The 21,530-nt window shown below is 47.4% G+C and overlaps 1 protein-coding gene across 1 annotated transcript in view; it reads left to right on the top strand.

Moving 5' to 3' along the window:
• SEMA3D (semaphorin 3D) overlaps window positions 1–14,386 on the top strand; it is a 358,213-nt gene extending 343,827 nt beyond the window's left edge. Inside the window, exon 18 of the mRNA XM_069228712.1 lies at window positions 13,601–14,386. Within this exon, the coding sequence (XP_069084813.1) occupies window positions 13,601–14,023 (423 nt within the window). The 3' untranslated portion in view covers window positions 14,024–14,386. The remainder of the gene's footprint in view (window positions 1–13,600) is intronic.
• The last annotated feature ends 7,144 nt before the right edge of the window (window positions 14,387–21,530 follow it).

Below are 21,530 nucleotides of genomic sequence, written 5' to 3'. Positions count from 1 at the left end.
AACACACCTAGCAGGAACAATTCAAGGGAACCTCTATCTATGGGGTGAAAAGAGGCCCTGCACAGGATGTCCCTACCTATCCAGGGGTCTCTGAAATCAATGATTACACAATCCCCCCCTTGTTCTTTCCCTAGGTGGCCCACCCATCTACTCTCTGGGATAGGATTATCTGGTGGAGGTAATTCATTGAGAAAAGATTGTTCTGCGCTAACCAATGCATACCATTGTTCTTCAGGTCTCCTTGTTGCTCTGTCTGGTCAGCCCATAGAGGGGGAACTTTGGTCATGGTAATTACATAGGGACATGTGTCGGGGGTAAATTGACAATAGGCAGTTCTTCTGTTGTATAGAGGTGGGTGGGGCTATATTTCAGGTGATTCGAGGAATGGGGTCCTGCAGCTGAATGTTTAGGTCTCAAGTGAGGGTCATCTTGGGCGGAACCTGGTAGTCTGTCCTTAGAGGCAATGTTCCACGCACAAGGGTGATCAGAGTCTAGGGTAAACCTTGTTTGCCTAGGGTGAGCTGTATTTAGGGCTTTCCTAGCTTGGCCTTGTAAAGGGGCCCCAAGATTAGTGTTTGTTACAATTCCTTGCAAGTCTAATGTATCTGTGCCCCATGAAACATGCTAGTGGCCTGGTACATTAGAAATGGTGTTCCGTGCCACAGGGTTAATATGGTTAGGGGACAGTGTAGGTGGAAGGGGTTTCTGGCAGATCTTCAGAATTTTACCCACCTCCTCCTCCAATTTATCCAGTTTCGTAAGGATAGGTTTAAGCAAATTATCAAGGAGGAGTGTGAGATCTTTCCAGTCAGTGGGTACCCTATTTTTGTCCATGTTGGAAAATGGGTTATTAGTAAGGGCAGGTAGGTACCTACACCTAGCAACAGGCCACTAACCTCCACCTAGGTACAGTTAGGTCTCAGTAAATTAATCCCAGCTCAACCCTTGGTAGCTTGGCAACAAGCATCAAGGCTTAACTTAGGAGACAAAGTGTAAAGCATTCAAATATCACAAAACAGTAATCAAATAAAACACAGGAAACAGTTTAAAAATCCAAAACCAATTTATAAAAATAGTTTATATTTTTATCTTTAAAAAGACACAAAAACGATTAAAATCGGTTCAGGGGAACCGGAGATATGAATTTTTAAAGAATTATTACTTTTCTAGCGCTTAGAAACAAAAAGCGCCAATCGGGTCATCTGGTTGCACCTCGACCGGGGCAAAGTCAAACTTTCAGGCCGACCGCGATGGAGCCCTGCTCGGCTACAGGTCGCGGGAGGCCTCGGTTAAAAAGTTACCTTCTGACTTAGGGGGTCATTCTGACTCCCGCCGGGCGCGGTCACCGCGCGCCCGGCGGGAGCCGCCAAAATACCGTACCGCGGTCGGAAGACCGCGGCGGGTATTTAGAGTTTTCCCCTGGGCTGGCGGGCGGCCTTCAAAAGGCCGCCCGCCAGCCCAGGGGAAAACGACTTTCCCACCATGAAGCCGGCTCGTAATCGAGCCGGCGGAGTGGGAAGGTGCGACGGGTGCTACTGCACCTGTCGCGTATTTCACTGTCTGCTATGCAGACAGTGAAATACAAGCGGGGCCCTCTTACGGGGGCCCCTGCAGTGCCCATGCCATTGGCATGGGCACTGCAGGGGCCCCCAGGGGCCCCGCGACACCCCATACCGCCATCCTGTTCCTGGCGGGCGAACCGCGGCGGGTATTTTGAGTTTTCCCCTGGGCTGGCGGGCGGCCTTCAAAAGGCCGCCCGCCAGCCCAGGGGAAAACGACTTTCCCACCATGAAGCCGGCTCGTAATCGAGCCGGCGGAGTGGGAAGGTGCGACGGGTGCTACTGCACCCGTCGCGTATTTCACTGTCTGCTATGCAGACAGTGAAATACAAGCGGGCCCTCTTACGGGGGCCCCTGCAGTGCCCATGCCATTGGCATGGGCACTGCAGGGGCCCCCAGGGGCCCCGCGACACCCCATACCACCATCCTGTTCCTGGCGGGCGAACCGCCAGGAACAGGATGGCGGTAGGGGGGTGTCAGAATCCCCAAGGCGGCGCAGCATGCTGCCCCGCCTTGGAGGATTCTGACGGGCAGCGGAAAACCGGCGGGAGACCACCGGTTTTCCTGCACTGACCGCGGCCAAAGCGCCGCGGTCAGAATGCCCTAAGGGGCACCGCCAGGCTGTCGGCGGTGCTCCCGCCAACCGCGAGCCTGGCGGTCACAGACCGCCAGGCTCGTAATGAGGGCCTTAGTCTTTATTTTGAAGATTTTCTTCAGCGGGACGAACCTGCCAGTCGAATCCGACCTACTGGAGCCCTTGTCCGGATACGCGATGCTGGATTCCTCGGTGGAGATTTTTACCTTCGGACTTAGTCGTTTTTTCGAGGTGAAAATCCTTCGACCGGGGTAAACCTGGATCTTGATCCGACGTCCATGGAGCCCTTCTCGGATACGATGGCTGGGAGGTCCCGGTCAACTTTTTACCTTCGGACTTAGTCTCTTTTTCGGAGATTTTTCTTTACCGGGACGGACCACCAAATCAGGCCGGGTCGCGGTTGAGGCAAGCCGGCTAGAATTTCCGCGGCGGGTCGGTCCCTCTCTGGAGCTTTTTTACAAAATTTGTCAAATCTTCTCCAAACTTCTGGGGCTTCACCCAGATGTTCTTTTAAGGTTCTTTTGGGGTCCACAGCTCACCCCAAGGGTCCAGAAGTTCTGTGATGGTCCTTGGGGGTGCGGACTTCAACTCCCAGAATGCACCTGGCGCAAACTCCTTTTTGGCCACTGGACAGTGGTCAGCTGGTCACTTTTTCAGGAGTTGATGCAGGGGACTCTGGATAGCAATTTTTCACCTGTAGCAAACAGGGAGTCCCTCCTTGAACCAGTTGAAGCCAGGCAAAGTCCTTCTTGTGGTGAAGCCCAAGTGTGCAGCTGGTGCAGTCCTTCTGAGTGCAGGGTCCAGGTGCAGGCCAGGGGTCCAGCAGGGCAGTCCTTCTTCTCCTTTAGTTCCTTCTTCTTGAAATTTGGTGGGGATCTCAGGTGTGGGTGCAGGTCTGCCAGTTGTATCCTTGCTCCTGGGTGAAAAGCAGGGGGGGCCCTGGTTCTCCAATCAGGGACAGGGTCGTCCCCCTGTGATGACCACTTCCTGGGAAGTGTGGCAAAAATCCATCCCAGAAGGCAACAGTCTCTAAAAATCCAACATGGATGAATCTGATTTTTGGAGGTTACATCTGGCTGAGCCCACCCACTGGTGTGGCTAAAAATCATAAACACACCCCTCTCCTGCCCTCTCCTAATCTAATCAAGGGGGCACCTAATTGTCTGGGGTTGCAGGATGTGGGGATGTTGCTGGGTGCTGCAAATGTCCTTCTCTGCCTTTGAAGACCAGTTTGGCAGCCCTCCCCCTTCCTGCCTCACCATCTGCTGAGGGGAGATTCTCTCCCCCAAGCACATTCCTTTGGGTGAAGCCAGGGCACTTCACACCTCATCAAGGCAGCCTGGCAGAAGCTGCTGCGGGCTGGCCAATCAGAGCACAGCAGCAAAAACAATGCAGAGCTGAAATTGGCAACTTTTTAGGTAAAGTCTAAACTTTTTACCTGAACAAGTTATATTAAATCCAACAACTGGAAGTTGTGGGATTTATTACAACAATTAATTTGATACCAAATTCTTGGTATGTAACATTTAAGGAGACTTTAAAATTTTAAATAAAGTCTGCCCATTCTAGCCTATGAAGGCCATTTACGTCAATGAGGGAAAAACAAATGTGGCTGTTTTTACCTCACCAGGGCTTATAAATCTATTTTTATAAAGTCCCTGCTTATAGTTACATGGCACCCAGCCCTAGGGGCACATAGGGCACACCTTAGGGGTGATTTATATGTAAAAATAAGGTAGTTTAAGACTTTGGAAGTACCTTTAATTCCAAAGTCGAATTTGCATATAACTTTAATTTAAAAGCAGCCAGCAAGGCAGGCTTGCTTTTAAAATGACACTGGGCACCGCAGCAGTGCACCTAGGTGTGCACCACCTATGCTGTGGTCCCTAAACCTACATGCCCTGCCATATACTAGGGACTTATAGGTAGGTTAACTTAGCCAATTATAATTAGCCTAATTTGCATATCCATTTTACACAGAGCACAGGCCCTGGGACTGGTTAGCAGTACCCAGGGCACCATCAAAGTCAGGAAAACACCAGCAAAAAGAGGAAAATGGGGGCAAAAAGTTATGGGGCCTCTGCAATCAGCCCTGTTTTCTCACACAACCCCCCCCCAGCCCACACGCCCAGGAGACTCAGCCCAACCCTGGGAGAGTCTTCCTGGCTTGTTAGGCGAGGAAGACAGTGAAGAAAACTGGCTGTCCCTTTGCAGGGCCTACTCTGCCTTAAATCCTCCTGTCAGGGTCACTCCCTATGGGTAGTGAAGCCATCCCAACAGTAAATGGACCCAACTCAAACTGAAACTTTCCTCTAGGGGGGTCTTCCTCCTTTCTCTCTGCCAACTTGGGTAGTGAGGTGCCCACCTCCCCTACTCCAAACTTTGCTAGGGCAACACCTAGCTTACCCGAAGAGGTCACCCAACACTTGAGCAACCCCACCATGACCAATAGGGTCAGGGGGCCTACTTTGCTATTGTCCCTGGGGTCTGCCTCCCAGGCCAAGTACATTGCTGCCAGGAAGGCTAGCACCCAGCAGAGGCTACTGACAGCTGTCAGTACCCAGAACCACACCCTAAGCTCTCCACTGACAGGTGGCTGAGCTGCTTTAGGGGCTTCTTTGGGGTCCTGGCGCTCCTCTTGCTGTCTAGAGTGGGGGGCTACCACCTCCTGTGGCAGACACCCTCCTTCCACTCTCCCTTCTGTCAGTGCAGGGGCAACACCTTGCATCTGGACAGCTGCCTGACTACTCAGGACTTCCTTGGGGTCAGGTGAGGCCTCACCAGTGCCAACTCTGGGCTCCCCCCTTACTGGGGCAGAAGGCCCTTGGCTCCCTGGAACTCTCTTTAAGAGTGGCCTACCCTTCCTTTTCTTCTTTCCTTTTCTTGGGGACCCCTGTCTCCTAACTGTAGGGACTGACTCCCCAGGACTTTGGGTTGGGGGGGCGCCCTGGGCGACCACCCCATCTGTGACCAGACTCACCTCTGGGAGGTCATTGCCCAGGATACAATCTAGGGGAAGGTCAGCACTGACTACCACCCTAATCCAGTCAAGGATACCCTCCCTCTCTAGGGGCACTATGGCTACAGGTTTGGAGGTGACCTCCCCTGTGGCTATCCTGACTTTCTTTGTCTTTCCTGGGACATACATGTCTGGGGTCACTAACCGGTCACTCACTATAGTGTGACTGGCACAGGTGTCTCTCAGGCCAGTGGTAGGGATCCCATTCACTTGAATGTGGTGGAAGTGCCTACTCCCACCCTCAGGGATTACCAGCTTACCATCTGGTCCTGTCTCCCAGCTCAATGCTAATAGGACTTCGTCATCTGAGGAATCCTCCTCCATGGCTACACTGGACAGCCCAATGCTAACCACCTTCTTTGGACAGGCTGCATCTCCTCTGAAGTGACCTGTCTGCTGACAGTCAAAGCAAGCCCTACTGTCCAAGAGCTTTTTTAACCCTGGTTCTCCCTGTCTCTGCTTGTCGGAGTGGGAGTGGGATTTACTCTCCTCCTTCTTAGGGTTCTGGGGTACAGAGGGAGTCTCTGTGGTGGGCTTACCACCTCCCTCCTTAGGTTTTTGGGGACCTGTCCCCCCCTTCTTGGAGTCTCCCCCCTGGGACTTGACAACCACCCTGGTTCTCAACCACTCATCAGCTGCCTCCCCTAGCTCTCTAGGGTTGGTCTGCTTAGAGTCCACTAGATGCTGGCGTAACCTTTCTTGGGTACAATTGGTCAAGATGTGCTCTCTCATGATCAGATTGTATAACCCCTCATAAGTATCTACTTTGTTACCAATAATCTAGCCCTCTAGTGCCTTTAGTGAAATGTCCACAAAGTCAACCCAAGACTGGGTACTGGCCTTCTGGGTGTCCCTGAACTTCATTCTATATTGCTCTGGGGTCAGACCAAACTTCTTGGCTAAGCACCTCTTCATACTAGGGTATGAATCTGCCTCCTCCCCCCTTAAGGTCAGAAGCCTATCCCTCCCTGAGTTGGGGACCAACTCCCACAAAAGGGAACCCCAGTATTGAGGCCTAACCCTTCTCATTTGGAGTGCCCTCTCAAAGGCCCCCAGCCACTTATCTATGTCATCCCCCTCTACATAAGCAGGAACCACCCTCTTGGGTAATCTGGGGCAAACTCCCCCACCCATGGACACCTCAGCTTCTTTATCGCTGCCTCCATCTCTTTTCTCTTTGTATGCCCACTTTTTCTTTTCTAGGGCCAGCTTGTCTGCTTCCAAAGCTATGTATGCTAGCTGGGCCTCTAGCTCTCTTTCTCTGATGGATGGGTTCTCTCCTCCTGAAGGGACCCCCTTCCTACCACTAGCTTTGGGTCTGCCCCTAGTGACTGTATCAACTGAGGACCGTTCTTCCTCATCCTCACTTAGGCTCAGATGCCTTCCCTCCCTTGAGTGGTTAGAGTTAGCATCCTCCCCTTTTTCTCCCTCCTCTGGAGCTTCCTCTGACTCTACCTCTTGGGCCTCAGCCCATGCTGTCAGGGATTTGATCAGGATTTGCTTCCTGAGATCAGTGGTTGCAGGCAACCCTCTTTCAATACACAACCCCCTAAGCTGGACTACTGTCAGTGTGGGTAGGCTAGCCAGATCAAGCTCCATGGTTCCCTAGTTTTGTGTCAACAAAAACTTTTTGCAAAAATTGGAAACAAGAATTTAGAAAAATTACAAAAATTCAATAATTGAAATTAATCCAAATTAAAAATTAAAAACAATTTTTGCACTAGGACAATTTAAAGGATTTTTAATTTGTTTTACTTAAAACTGTAACGTGATATTGAACACAAGTACAGGATCCCGTCGCTGCTTCCAAAAATGTTGGAAAATGGGTTATTAGTAAGGGCAGGTAGGTACCTACACCTAGCAACAAGCCACTAACCTCCACCTAGGTACAGTTAGGTCTCAGTAAATTAATCCCAGCTCAACCCTTGGTAGCTTGGCAACGAGCGTCAAGGCTTAACTTAGGAGACAAAGTGTAAAGCATTCAAATATCACAAAACAGTAATCAAATAAAACACAGGAAACAGTTTAAAAATCCAAAACCAATTTATAAAAATAGTTTATATTTTTATCTTTAAAATGACACAAAAACGATTAAAATCGGTTCAGGGGAACCGGAGATATGAATTTTTAAAGAATTATTACTTTTCTAGCGCTTAGAAACAAAAAGCGCCAATCGGGTCATCTGGTTGCACCTCGACCGGGGCAAAGTCAAACTTTCAGGCCGACCGCGATGGAGCCCTGCTCGGCTACAGGTCGCGGGAGGCCTCGGTTAAAAAGTTACCTTCTGACTTAGGCCCTCATTCTGACCCTGGCGGTCTTTGACCGCCAGGGCGGAGGACCGCGGGAGCACCGCCGACAAGCCGGCGGTGCTCCAATGGGGATTCCGACCGCGGCGGTAAAGCCGCGGTCGGACCGGCACCACTGGCGGGGTCCCGCCAGTGTACCGCGGCCCCATTGAATCCTCCGCGGCGGCGCAGCTTGCTGCACCGCCGCGGGGATTCTGACCCCCCCTACCGCCATCCAGATCCCGGCGGTCGGACCGCCGAGATCCGGATGGCGGTAGGGGGGGTCGCGGGGCCCCTGGGGGCCCCTGCAGTGCCCATGCCACTGGCATGGGCATTGCAGGGGCCCCCGTAAGAGGGCCCCTACATGTATTTCACTGTCTGCTGCGCAGACAGTGAAATACGCGACGGGTGCAACTGCACCCGTCGCACAGCTTCCACTCCGCCGGCTCGATTCCGAGCCGGCTTCATCGTGGAAGCCTCTTTCCCGCTGGGCTGGCTGGCGGTCTGAAGGAGACCGCCCGCCAGCCCAGCGGGAAAGTCAGAATTACCGCCGCGGTCTTTCGACCGCGGAACGGTAACCTGACGGCGGGACTTTGGCGGGCGGCCTCCGCCGCCCGCCAAGGTCAGAATGAGGGCCTTACTCTTTATTTTGAAGATTTTCTTCAGCGGGACGAACCTGCCAGTCGAATCCGACCTCCTGGAGCCCTTGTCCGGATAAGCGATGCTGGATTCCTCGGTGGAGATTTTTACCTTCGGACTTAGTCGTTTTTTCGAGGTGAACATCCTTCGACCGGGGTAAACCTGGATCTTGATCCGATGTCCATGGAGCCCTTCTCGGATACGATGGCTGGGAGGTCCCGGTCAACTTTTTACCTTCAGACTTAGGCCCGTATTTATACTTTTTTTAGCACTGCATTTGCGCCGCTTTTTTAACGCAAAACGGCGCAAACCTACAAAATACAATGGTATTTTGCAAGTTTGCGCCGTTTTTGCGTCAAAAAACGACGCAAATGCGGCGCAAAAAAAGTATAAATACGGGCCTTAGTCTCTTATTCGGAGATTTTTCTTTACCGGGACGAACCACCAAATCAGGCCGGGTCGCGGTTGAGGCAAGCCGGCTAGAATTTCCGTGGCGGGTCGGTCCCTCTCTGGAGCTTTTTTACAAAATTTGTCAAATCTTCTCCAAACTTCTGGGGCTTCACCCAGATGTTCTTTTAAGGTTCTTTTGGGGTCCACAGCTCACCCCAAGGGTCCAGAAGTTCTGTGATGGTCCTTGGGGGGTGCGGACTTCAACTCCCAGAATGCACCTGGCGCAAACTCCTTTTTGGCCACTGGACAGTGGTCAGCTGGTCACTTTTTCAGGAGTTGGTGCAGGGGACTCTGGATAGCAATTTTTCACCTGTAGCAAACAGGGAGTCCCTCCTTGAACCAGTTGAAGCCAGGCAAAGTCCTTCTTGTGGTGAAGCCCAAGTGTGCAGCTGGTGCAGTCCTTCTGAGTGCAGGGTCCAGGTGCAGGCCAGGGGTCCAGCAGGGCAGTCCTTCTTCTCCTTTAGTTCCTTCTTCTTGAAATTTGGTGGGGATCTCAGGTGTGGGTGCAGGTCTGCCAGTTTTATCCTTGCTCCTGGGTGAAAAGCAGGGGGGCCCTGGTTCTCCAATCAGGGACAGGGTCGTCCCCCTGTGATGACCACTTCCTGGGAAGTGTGGCAAAAATCCATCCCAGAAGGCAACAGTCTCTAAAAATCCAACATGGATGAATCTGATTTTTGGAGGTTACATCTGGCTGAGCCCACCCACTGGTGTGGCTAAAAATCATAAACACACCCCTCTCCTGCCCTCTCCTAATCTAATCAAGGGGGCACCTAATTGTCTGGGGTTGCAGGATGTGGGGGTGTTACTGGGTGCTCCAAATGTCCTTCTCTGCCTTTGAAGACCAGTTTGGCAGCCCTCCCCCTTCCTGCCTCACCATCTGCTGAGGGGAGATTCTCTCCCCCAAGCACATTCCTTTGTGTGAAGCCAGGCCACTTCACACCTCATCAAGGCAGCCTGGCAGAAGCTGCTGCAGGCTGGCCAATCAGAGCACAGCAGCAAAAACAATGCAGAGCTGAAATTGGCAACTTTTTAGGTAAAGTCTAAACTTTTTACCTGAACAAGTTATATTAAATCCAACAACTGGAAGTGGTGGGATTTATTACAACAATTAATTTGATACCAAATTCTTGGTATGTAACATTTAAGGAGACTTTAAAATTTAAAATAAAGTCTGCCCATTCTAGCCTATGAAGGCCATTTACTTCAATGAGGGAAAAACGAATTTGGCTGTTTTTACCTCATCAGGGCTTATAAATCTATTTTTATAAAGTCCCTGCTTATAGTTACATGGCACCCAGCCCTAGGGGCACATAGGGCACACCTTAGGGGTGACTTATATGTAAAAATAAGGTAGTTTAAGACTTTGGAAGTACCTTTAATTCCAAAGTTGAATTTGCATATAACTTTAATTTAAAAGCAGCCAGCAAGGCAGGCTTGCTTTTAAAATGACACTGGGCACCTCAGCGGTGCACCTAGGTGTGCACCACCTATGCTGTGGTCCCTAAACCTACATGCCCTACCATATACTAGGGACTTATAGGTAGGTTAACTTAGCCAATTATAATTAGCCTAATTTGCATATCCATTTTACACAGAGCACAGGCCCTGGGACTGGTTAGCAGTACCCAGGGCACCATCAAAGTCAGGAAAACACCAGCAAAAAGAGGAAAATGGGGGCAAAAAGTTATGGGGCCTCTGCAATCAGCCCTGTTTTCTCACAGTCCATGATAGGGCCCAGGTGACTATCAGCCCCCCTTCTGCAATGTTTCTTTCTTTTTATAATATGTTACTGGCTTGGTGATGTGGGGTTATTAGTTGTGGGGGACATAGGTTCTATCAAGGAATCTCCATTCATCAGAGCCACTGTGTCAGCTAGGGGTGGATAGCTGGTGTATATTCATGTGGTGCTAGGGTTCCCCCTATAGCCTCTCCCAATCCTGCTGTCCCCAGAGATAAATGTCTTTCCGCAAGGTCAATTTCTTATGAGATGACCCCCACCGCTCTAACTAGGATGGAGTCAATTGCTGTGCGGCCGGGTTCCGTGTCTACCTTTTGCCTCCCCACCTTTCTCTTAACAATGATGGATATAGATTTACCACCTCCTTATGTAGTTGTATACTATCTATGGCTTAGTACCTGAAATCCAGAGATTATGGTGCTAGTTCTGGCCTAATTGAAGTTTCAGACCCTGTAACACTGTATGCCAAAATAATAGCAAAGTTTAAAAAGTCATTGTGTATATGTAAATATAAAGCTGGGAGGTGTGATTCAGCCTAGCCTTCCGCCCTGTGTCCAAGTGCAGAGTGATGCGCGCAGTGGAAGCGGGAGTCCCAATTATGGCGCCTTTGGCGCTTCGGAACGTTGTGGGTGGCCTCCTCCCTCTAGTTGAGCTGGTTTCAGGAGTTATCATCCAAGTGAATGGTGCTTATTTTATTCACCCCAAAAGGAAAGATGACTATATAATGACTCAGTTACAACCTGTAGTCTTCGGGTTGCTCTCCGGTTCTAACTATAGTAAGATCACCTATGTAGCTTTGTTATCAGGGACGTCTACTTTCCAAATATATCTCCTAGTAGTGTAGGTGAGGAGGTTAAGGCACTGATTGTAGAAAGTTATCTATATCCATCAACTCTCAGGATCTAATAATGTAGCTTGGCAATAAATGCATGTGCTACAGAGGCATATGCGTAGTCAGTTGGTTATGTCTCAATCATCATAAAATATCTTAGATGGTTAGTTTGCCTGCTGCAGAGCCTTGATTATAACTAGCAGCTCACGTTTAAGTCATAAGGCAGTACAATGTTTTGTACTGTTTTTTAATAGATGTTTTTGCACCCTGAAATTCACAATTTTATATCCTACCAAGTAATATGAGGCTTATGCCTTTCCTAAAATATCTATTTGTACCCAGCAAGGCATAAATGGTAATCTTTGGAGGATTAACTCAAACATTCATGCTTCATGTAGATTACATTAGTACATATCAGTTGAGTAGTAATTAGCGACTATTATTAAGTGCTAAAAATAACTTGCCTTTTGTAGCGCAGTTTATATACCACCTCTATTAGTATAATAATGCACAATCACTTGCACACATATGTTACAACAGATTTTTTCCCTGTGTGTGCAAAACAATACCTTATTTGGGTTTTAACAACTGATTGTTAGTGTTTCTCCTTGTCCTTCAAATATCATCACAAATATTTTCATTAAAAATCCTTTGTATGTTTTTGGAGCGCTTAAAAAACTAGGGCCCTGATTTAAGCCAAAGTGGCATAGCGCGGTGCTGAGCCAAAAATAGCAGCACCGTGCTGTGCCACTTTTTGAAATGCAGGGATGCACTGTATTTACAGGAATACAGTGCAGCCCTGCGTTTCACCTTGCGCTGGCGCTAAGTTAAGCTGCCTGTGCCAACGCAGGCATCCTTGAACCATTGTGCAAGGGTGTCTGCGTTGAAGGGATAGATTGTTTATGTGCAGAAAGGTGTCCCTTCCTGCACATAAACAATCTAATATGGCGATTTGCCCTTCTATGTGTGCTGCAAAATGCAGCAAACATAAAAGTACCAAAGTGTCGTTTCGGAATGATTGTTCTATCATGCAGAATACAGCACACATGGAAAAGGCAAAAAACAAGGAGGAATAAAAGCATTCCTCCTCGTTTTGCCATGCTAACGCCACCCCTGGGGTAGCTTTAGTTTTTGGTGCTGCCTCAGGTTTACGACAACTTGTAAATCTGAGGCAGTGTCAAAATCAATGGGTGTTGCGGTGAAACACCCACTGCAACACCCATTGCACGCCCCACTGATGCAGAAAACTGCGTTGGAGGGGCCCATATTTACAAGGAGACATAACACCCAAAAAAGTGGCAAAAAAAGTGGCAATCTTGTAAATATGGAGCAGTGTTTAGCACCACCGGCGCATCACAAAAAGAGCCCCTAGAACTCTTATTGATTTATTTCTCAACCAACATGTTTGTTTTTGCTTTTCCTGAGGTTCTGCTAAGTCTGGAGGAAACACCTATTTCAGGACTCAACTCTTCACAAAAGCCAATCCTGATTTCACTGTTTGGGTTGTTTTGCGAGAATAAAGCTAGCCCAAATTCCCCAGGGACATGCTTAAAGCTGGTCAAAAATTCTGAAATCAGAGCGACCGGATTCAGCAAAGTAAATGTGTTCATTCCTCCTAAATCTAAAGGAACAACAACTGTCGAAGTGGTAATTTGCTGTTCTGTAACACATTGGATTCAATAGGCACATAGGTGAAGTGACATGAGACTGATGTCCTCAGACTTCTGACTCTACCCCATGTCACCGAAGAAGCACAGTGAGAAGTATGGACCACTATGGACCTGTAAATGTCAAAGCAAATGTTTTTCCTGCCCCTTTGCTCACGCCTTCCTTTAGCGGTGAAGTACAGAGTCCATTATGCAGATGTGGATATTTATGTCACATGCTTCCATTGCACTTTTTCTTAGGGCAACTATACACTAGGATTGGGCGACTGTATGGGAAGAAAATGACTGGCCAATGTCAGTGCGTCACAGAGAACAAGTGAAGTTTTGAAATCTGCACTGTCCACATCTTCCAGATGTACGCACAAAATTCAGTTTAGGCACATGGAGGCAACTTCCCGTATGTGCAGATCCTGTTAGCACAAGCACTAGCACTGACAAGAAGTGAACCCCCCTTATTTTCTATACTGTCTGTCCACTTCTCCTTTATTAATACGTGTTTTACTATGTTGTATTCCCAATGCACAAGATAGAGACCGTTTGAGGTTTTCTCGAAAACCATATTTATTAAATTAAACAGGAGCATTGAATATACATTATTGCATTTTGTTCAAGGAAAAGAGGAATAAATCATTGTAGGCCAAGAAAGAATGTAGCACGTGTGATTGGTCTGTGTTCTGTTTCATCTGATGTTGTGCCCCTTGGTACTGCCCCCCACCCAATAGGGTGGGGATTGTAGGCCAAGAAAGTATGTAGCACGTGTGATTGGTCTGTGTTCTGTTTCATCTGATGTTGTGCGTTTTCTTTTTAATCCAATAGCTCCCACCGGAGGAAAGGTTCATCAAGACTGAATATGGGCTCCTGATTCGAAGTCTGCAAAAAAGGGACTCCGGCGTCTACCACTGCAAGGCGAAAGAGCACACCTTCGTCCACACCGTGGTGAAGCTGACTGTGAAAGTCATCGAGAACGAGCAGATGGAAAACACACAGAAACTGGAGGAGGAAGAGGGGCGTGTCAAAGATTTAATAGCAGAGTCAAGGCTGAGGTACAAAGACTACATCCAACTTCTCAGCAGCCCCAGCTTCAGCCTTGACGAGTACTGCGAACAGATGTGGCACAAGGAGAAAAGACGGCAGCGGAACAAGGGTGGGGCCAAGTGGAAGCACGTGCAGGACATTAAGAAAAGCCGCAATCGAAGACATCACGGAGAAAGAAATCACCCCAGTGCCGTGCCGACGTAATGCGCGCAGCATCTGGAAGTGGACTTGTGCTGGAGAGATACGCCTCTCTTTTTCATACACTCCTCATATCAATATCGCTTTATGAGGAAACCAGGAAAAGCATTTTAGCCATAACAAGACTCTACAATAGAACCGCGTCCAGTAGCAGATGGGAACATCTGGAGACTGCCCTTGACAATGCATTTTGCGAATGCAGAGTTTAACATTCAAACGTTTAGAGTAGACAAGTTAACGCTGTCCTGAGTGTATTTCTTTTATGTGGGTGATGCTGACATAACGGACAATGAGGGCTCTATTTATTGAACAGTGTGTTTTATAGGTGTACAATTGTTTTCTTTTATTAAATTAAACCTTTCTTTTTGGAAAAAAAGTCTTCTCATTTGTCAAATGAAAATCGAAAACGATGTCAATCTTTCCCTTCTTCATTTGGTGTCATGGAGAATTAAACGTAGCAAATAAGACGCTGTAAACCAGACGGCCATTCCACAGCTCAGGAGTGCACACGATCATAACTTTCTGGAAAACTGTTTCCCACAATTAGTAAGGATTCACCAGATTTAGTGTGTAGTAGATCCAATATAATCCATTCAATAACAGTATGTATTGATCAACTTGCTTTAAGTCGTATAATAAATATATCTTAGACGTGGTTGCATTGGACGTGGGCGGAATGGGATACATGCATAGGCTGTGATTCATAAAACCAGTGCTTTAAATGGGCCAGTACTGTCTGGTACTAAGTACCGGCACTTTTTTAGTTTGAGAGGGAGAGTACCGGCCCATCTCAAGAGAAACGTAATACTTTTAATTGGAGAGTACAGGCACTTCTCGGAAACAAGCAGGTACTGTGGCACAGAGTACCTGAACTTTAATTTTTCCATTTCAAGCACTGCATAAAATCACAGTAACTCGTTTGTGATTTGCAATATAGCTCTTGGAAATGTGTGCCCACAGTTTTGGAGCTCACATGTCCTGATTTACTTTCATAATCAAGAAGTAGCTAGGTGGCTACTAATAGTGTCTGCGATCAGCCTCGTGGCTGGTGAAAGAGGGGGCTGTAATTCCAAACCATCTCTGCAGATCTAGACTTATTTGGAACCCCGTCTCTACCACAATCACATGTAAGATGACAACTTACTTGACTCACCCTGGCAGATCTCCAACATTCCTCCCTTCTTCTAAGGGCTTAGCCTGCTGACCCACCATAACTCAAGTGGGTATCGTTCTAACATAACCAGCATAGAAAGAGGCTAGATTGAAATCCCATTTTATAAGCATTTGCAGAGCTAATCAGTGTCACCAGGTTACAGAGTGGTACCCTGTGCATCTGTTTCTTACTTTCTTCATACTTAACACAGTTGAATGCAGCATCCAAAGACGAGCACCTCTATAGGCAGTCAGGCACTACACAAACTCTCGACATTCTTCCACGCACAACCCCACGTGGTGCAGCATGTTACCTGTATGTAGGGATAGCAGGAAGTACAGAAATGCTAGAATACAATACACTGCAAAGTATTAGCATTCTACCCCCAATGTAGAGATAGAAGTGCAATTCTATACTTCACCACTTTACGGATAGCATAGTACAGGGTCTCCAATTTGAAGAGGGGACATATATGTTCTCTAGACGTATAACACCTTCTCTTGTGCCAGTCCTGCATCCGTTTAAGGCTGCCGTAAGGGAAGGAGCAGAGGTTGCAAGCACAAATTTAAGTGCTTCTGCGTGTGAACGAAGACAACATTGAAATAAAGACAGCCACACTCCCTGGCACGCCCACATGAAAAAATTGTGACTATGGCAGATGGATGTATACAAAGCAAAATCTGCTCCCTCCCATCTGTGCTAAATTAATGCAGATTCTGAAAAAACTCTTTCAAATATTTTCCTTAGCGATTTTCATGAGAACTACCCACTCAGTCTGAGATGTTGGAGCTAACTATTGTTTTAAAATAATATTTGTTAAATAGAGGACATTATAATGAATAATCACAGCTGACTATGGCTGCAAGCAAGTGAAACTGCCAATATTGCTGACTAGAGGATCCTTACAGTGTCCAGCCAGTCAGAATGTAATCCCCTTTGTCAGATCGATAGCCCTTTCCCAGGTAGCAATAAATCATAATTTTACGCCAATTTTACTCAACGTCGTTGTCCCTTCAACCCCCTACCCCATCTCTGTAAGGAAGAACTTAATTATTGCCTTTCAGGGTAACAACCGTCACCATCAGAGTCCATGCAATATACAATGCACAGGAGTACATGCAATACACAGGAAAGTTTTCCATCCTTTCCCCCACCCACATAGCAACATTTTATCTTGCTTCTGTTCGTCTATCACCTTCAGTCTAACGGGCGCAGAAGTGTGTGCTATGATACCAAACCAGTCTATCTTGGTGTAATCAGCTCATAATACCCTCTTGACTGACATATCCCAACAAAGCATGTCGGTTCTTTAAAACTCCCAAGTTTCTCTATACCCTCCTTGGCACATAAGAACTAAAACATACATATTTCAATATTAGCATCATCATACAATTTATCTTGGACTAACTTAACTCATAAAGCATGAACAATCACTTAAATTCACAATATAAATGAATACTTTCAAACCAAAGTTATTAAGCTTTTGATAATAAGTATACATATTCAATCAATCAATCAGTAATTTATAAAGCGCGACTAATCGCCCGTAGGGTGTCAAGGCACTGTTTGCGGGCGTGCCGCTCAATCGAAAAGCCAGGTCTTGAGGTCCTTCCTGAACTTCTTCAGTGATGCGGTCGGTCTGAGTTTGAGAGGTAGCGTGTTCCATGTTGGGGCTGCGAGGTAGGAGAAGGATCTTCCTCCTGCTGTGCTTTTTGGATCACGGGAACAGCTATAAGGGCAAGCTGGGAAGACTAGAAGTGTCTCTTGGGTATGTAGAAGGTGAGCCGGTGGTGCAGGTATGCCGGTCCTCGGTTTTATGTTGTGTTGTGCCTTGAAGGTGTGGATCAGGAGTTTGTATGTGATGTGCTTGTTGTCTGGGAGCCAGTGTAGGTCTCTGAGGTGGGAGGAGATGTGGCTGTGTCAGGGGATGTCCAGGATGAGTCTGGCTGCTGCATTCTGGATTCTTTGTAGTCTTGATTGCAGTTTCTTAGTGATGCCAACATAGAGTGTGTCGCTGTTGTCCAGTTTGTTAGTGATGAGTGTGTGGGTGATGGTCTTCCTCATGTAGGAGGGGATCTACCTGTAGATCTTTTGAAGGAGCTACAGGGTGTGGAAGCATGATGACAAGACAGCTTAGACTTGGTGGGTTATGGATGGAGCAAAGTCCAGGATGATGCCCAGATTGCATGCATGGTTCATGTTAGTGGGGGCATTTCACAGTGAAGTAGGCCACCATGAGTCATTCCAAGTGAAAGGAGTGGAGCCGATTATGAGGATCTCCGTCTTGTCCAAGTTAAGTGTGAGACAGCTGGCTTCCAAACAGGTGAACTGCTCTCATCCCATTCTGTAAATTTCTCTTGGCCTGTATAGGGTCGTCGGACAGGGAGAGGATCAGTTGGGTATCATTGGCATAGGAGACGATGTTTAGCTCATGTAGTTTGATGATCTTGGTTAGTAGGGCCATGTAGATGTTGAAAAGTGTTGGGCTGAGTGATGATCCTTGGGGTACTCCACAGCATGTATCTTTGGGCTCTGATGTGAACTGTGGTAGTCTGACACTCTGTGTTGTGCCGGTAAGAAAGGACCTGATCCATTCCAGTGCTTCACGGTGGATACGATTCTCATGGAGTCTGGTGTAGGGGGTGGATGGGGAGATGGTGTTGAATGCGGCAGAGAGGTCATGGAGGATGGGTGCGACCATGCCTCCTTGGTCTAGTATGGCATGTATGTCATCAGAGGCCGCTAGAAGTGCTGTGTTGCTCCTGAATCCAGATTGGGATGGGTTTAGGATTTGGTGTGTCTCGAGGAATTAAGTGAGTTGCTGGCTGACAGTGTTTTCTGTTACTTTGGCTGGGAAAGGGAGCAGAGAGATGTGTCTGTAGTTTTTCAGCTCCCTAGGGTCAGCAGTGGGTTTCTTGAGTAGGAGGTTGATCTCGGCTGGTTTTCAGTCTGAAGGGAAGGTGGCGGTCTCAAAGGAAAGGTTGATAGTTCGGCAGAGCTCAGGTGTTATGGTGGCACTGGCCAGGATGAAGATGTGATGAGGGCACACATCCAAGGGTGCTCCCAAATGGATTGAATTCATGAATCTTTAGGTGTCCTCTTTGGTGATGTGGGTCAAGGAGTTCAGGATCCGGTATTGGGCTGGGTCCATGGTGGTATTTGTAGGTGCTGTGGGGGTTTTGGCTCTGGAAACCTTTGTAAAGGTTCTAGATTTTTTGGTGGAAGAAGGTGGTGAGTTTGTCGCAGAGGTCTTGGGAGGAAGGGAGGGATGAGGTATCTGTCGCGGGGTTTGTGAACTCTTTGACAATGTCAAAGAGCTCTTTGCTGTTGTGAGCGCTGGTGCTGAGGCATTCTTGAATGGCAGCTCTTTTGGGGGCTCTGATGTTCTGATGGTGCATGGTGACTACATTCTTGTAGGCTACGTGATCTTTGGTCGATTTGCTGTTCCTCCATTTCCGCTCTAGTCATCTGCAGGAGTGTGTGGACTCTTGCTAATCTGTTGTGAACCATTTAGGTGATTTGCTATGTCAGTTTCCTGCAGGATTCCTGAGGGGGGCTACACTCTTAGTGCATTCCAATAACCAGCAGTGTAGATTACGTGCGGCTTCATTAGCATTCACTGTGTCTGGTGGGGGGGGTTGCTGAGAGCATTGGTGAGTTGTGGTTCTGTAACTTTGCACCAGCATCTGCATGGTGTGTAGTATTCTTCATGAAGGTAAAGTTGGCGTACTTGTAGTCGGTCCAAATGTGTTTAGAGGTATGAGAGATTGTGATGTTGTTCCCTGATGAGAAGACGGGATTGAGGATGTGTTAGGCTCTGTGGGTGGGAACTTTGACAAGTTGTTTGAGGCTGAATGTTTTGAGGTTGCCCAAGAGGTTTGTGGTGTTGGGGTAATTGTGGATATCAAGGTGGAAGTTGAGGTCGCTGAGTAGGATGTAGTCAGATGAGGCAATCACTTGGGAGGTGACAAGGTCGGCAATGTCTTCGCAGAATTAAGGTCATGGTCCGGGCAGCCAGTAGAGGAGTGTGCCACAGAGGGAAGAGTTGGAGTTGATCTGAATCTGGAAGAGTAGATGTTCATGGGTTGGCTGAGACTGTGACTCATTGGTGGTTGTTAGGCAGAGGGTGTTCTTGTAGACTATGGTGATGCCTCTTCCAGGCAGGTTGGCTCTGTCCTTGTGGATGATTTTGTAGTTGTCTGGGATGGCCGTGACGATGTCCGGGGCCGAGGTGGGGGTGATTCATGTCTCTGTGTGGAAGGCGATGCCCGGGCAGTCGAATTGAGGAGGTCCCAGACTTCTACTGTGTGCTTGATGAGGGAGTGTGTGTTGAGGAGTCTACACTTGAGGTGGTCTTCCGTGTTTGTTTCGGGATCGTGTTGTGGTCAGTGGAGGTCATGCGCAGCATGAAAAATGTCCATGAGTGTTCTCCGGGTCGGCTAGGTGGCAGTCTGAGGATCTTCCTGGTTCTTCATGAGTTGAGGATTACAAAAGTATTTATTAGACAAAATAAAGGGTCAGATGAACAAAGCCGATTTCTGGATGTAAACAGTTTGATTTTCAGAATCTGGCCGTGACCGCAAAAAGTATTTTCTTATGCAAAAAACGAAATTTCAATTCAGTAACATGCTACCGATTGGAATTTAGGATTGTAACCATTCCATTCCATTGAAGGGGTGTGTTTAGGGTTTCCCTTCCAAATACTATTTTGGATTGTAATGTATTAATGTTTTGAGACTGAATTCCAGTCACTAAGCAGTCATCTTTTTCCATCTCCTCAAAGGAGGTGGTAAGCCATTCACAAATGGGATGGGGTCCCCAAGAGACCCCTTCTGCTTTGTGAATGTTGAAAAAACATTTTTCAAGAGTACGAAGTGCTGCCTGCTCTTAAAAAAATGAAACTTACACTTATTTATTTCAAACAACCCAACTTTCCTTTTAGGTAAATAGGTTGTGTTTAATAACAAATGCTTTATTTAAAAGCAACCACAAACATAGTAGTCTACTAACCTCAGCAAGCCACCATCCCAGTGGTGATTGCAATACTTAGTGTGTCGCCATTTGCGACCTAGATCATTAATGAGGTAGGTTGAATTGCAACCCACAAAGAAATGGTAATTTGGGAAGTAATCTATGAGTACATAGGTTAATTTGCAAATTATGATACGAAATTGGTCGCAAAATACTGGACGCAATTTGAGGTTAATATTTTGCAACCAGTCCTTAGTACATCTGGCCCAAAGTACTTACTATTGCAAGGTGACAGCACAGAAGTATTACTGATCTAAATCACCGATGGGTTTGTGCAAATCAGCCTGGCTACATTAAGATATGTTGCAATAGAAAGCCATGTGTTAAAAAATGATGGTTATGTTCTTAAGTTGTTTAAGATAGAGGAGAGAAAGTGTTCTGTCCCTTGAGACTTTGGAACCAATTATGAGAGGGGCAGGGGGCTCCCCATCTGTCAAAGGAGGTGGGGTAATAACCTCTGCACCAAAGTGGATTACCTCCTACCACATTTAGGGAGCTCCACCATAATAGTGGAGATTCCTGTAATTCCTGTAGTTTCATAAGGAGCTTCTGGCACAGTGACTCTGCTGAAGGCACTAAACATTTGCTGAGTGGGAGTCATTTCTTATGCTGCAGTTCAGTAAACGTTTGGGTCTTACAAAAATAAACTCCCAAAGTAGAAGTTTTTTGTTTTTTTTCTCCAAAATACTAATGAGTCTGACTCTCTAGGAGTTTTCTCCCAAGGTGTGGAGCAATTTTTTAAAAAACTTTGGGACCGCTGGGTTTTCTCTGTCAGGCTGGAACAGGCAAAAGGGCATCAAACCAGCCGCTCTAAATAGAGTTGATGGTCTGATGTATTTGCATCGATGGCCCCAAGCTCATCAGGCTGTAGGTGTAAGATTTCTGCCAGCAGAGCCAGAGGAGGCATCGCTGGCAGAAACATGACAGTCCATCAGACACTAAATTGAGCAGGCAGACCATCAATTTTCTGGACAGGGCACCTTTGTGATGGAGCTCCCTGTCAGCCAAACCCTAAATAACCCACTAAGAGCCTGATTTAGATCCTGGCAGAGGAGTTACTCCTTCACAATGGTGATGGATATTGCGTCTGCCGTTAGGATATAATGGGATTTGTATGTCAGCGGATGAGATATTCATCACCATTGTGACGGAGTAACCCTCTGCCAGGATCTAAATAAGGCCCTCATGGCCAGATTTGAGAAAAGTGGTGCTTCACCCAGTGCAGCACTACTTTTCATGAGCCCCTTAGCGCCCCCCCTGATGCCACCATGTGGTCGCCCTATCTAAGATATGGTGCACCATGGTGGTAGTTAGGGGAACTAGCATCAT

Source organism: Pleurodeles waltl, chromosome 4_1 (genome assembly GCF_031143425.1).
Source record: "Pleurodeles waltl isolate 20211129_DDA chromosome 4_1, aPleWal1.hap1.20221129, whole genome shotgun sequence".
Taxonomy (NCBI): domain Eukaryota; kingdom Metazoa; phylum Chordata; class Amphibia; order Caudata; family Salamandridae; genus Pleurodeles; species Pleurodeles waltl.
This window is presented reverse-complemented; position numbering and strand designations above follow the sequence as displayed.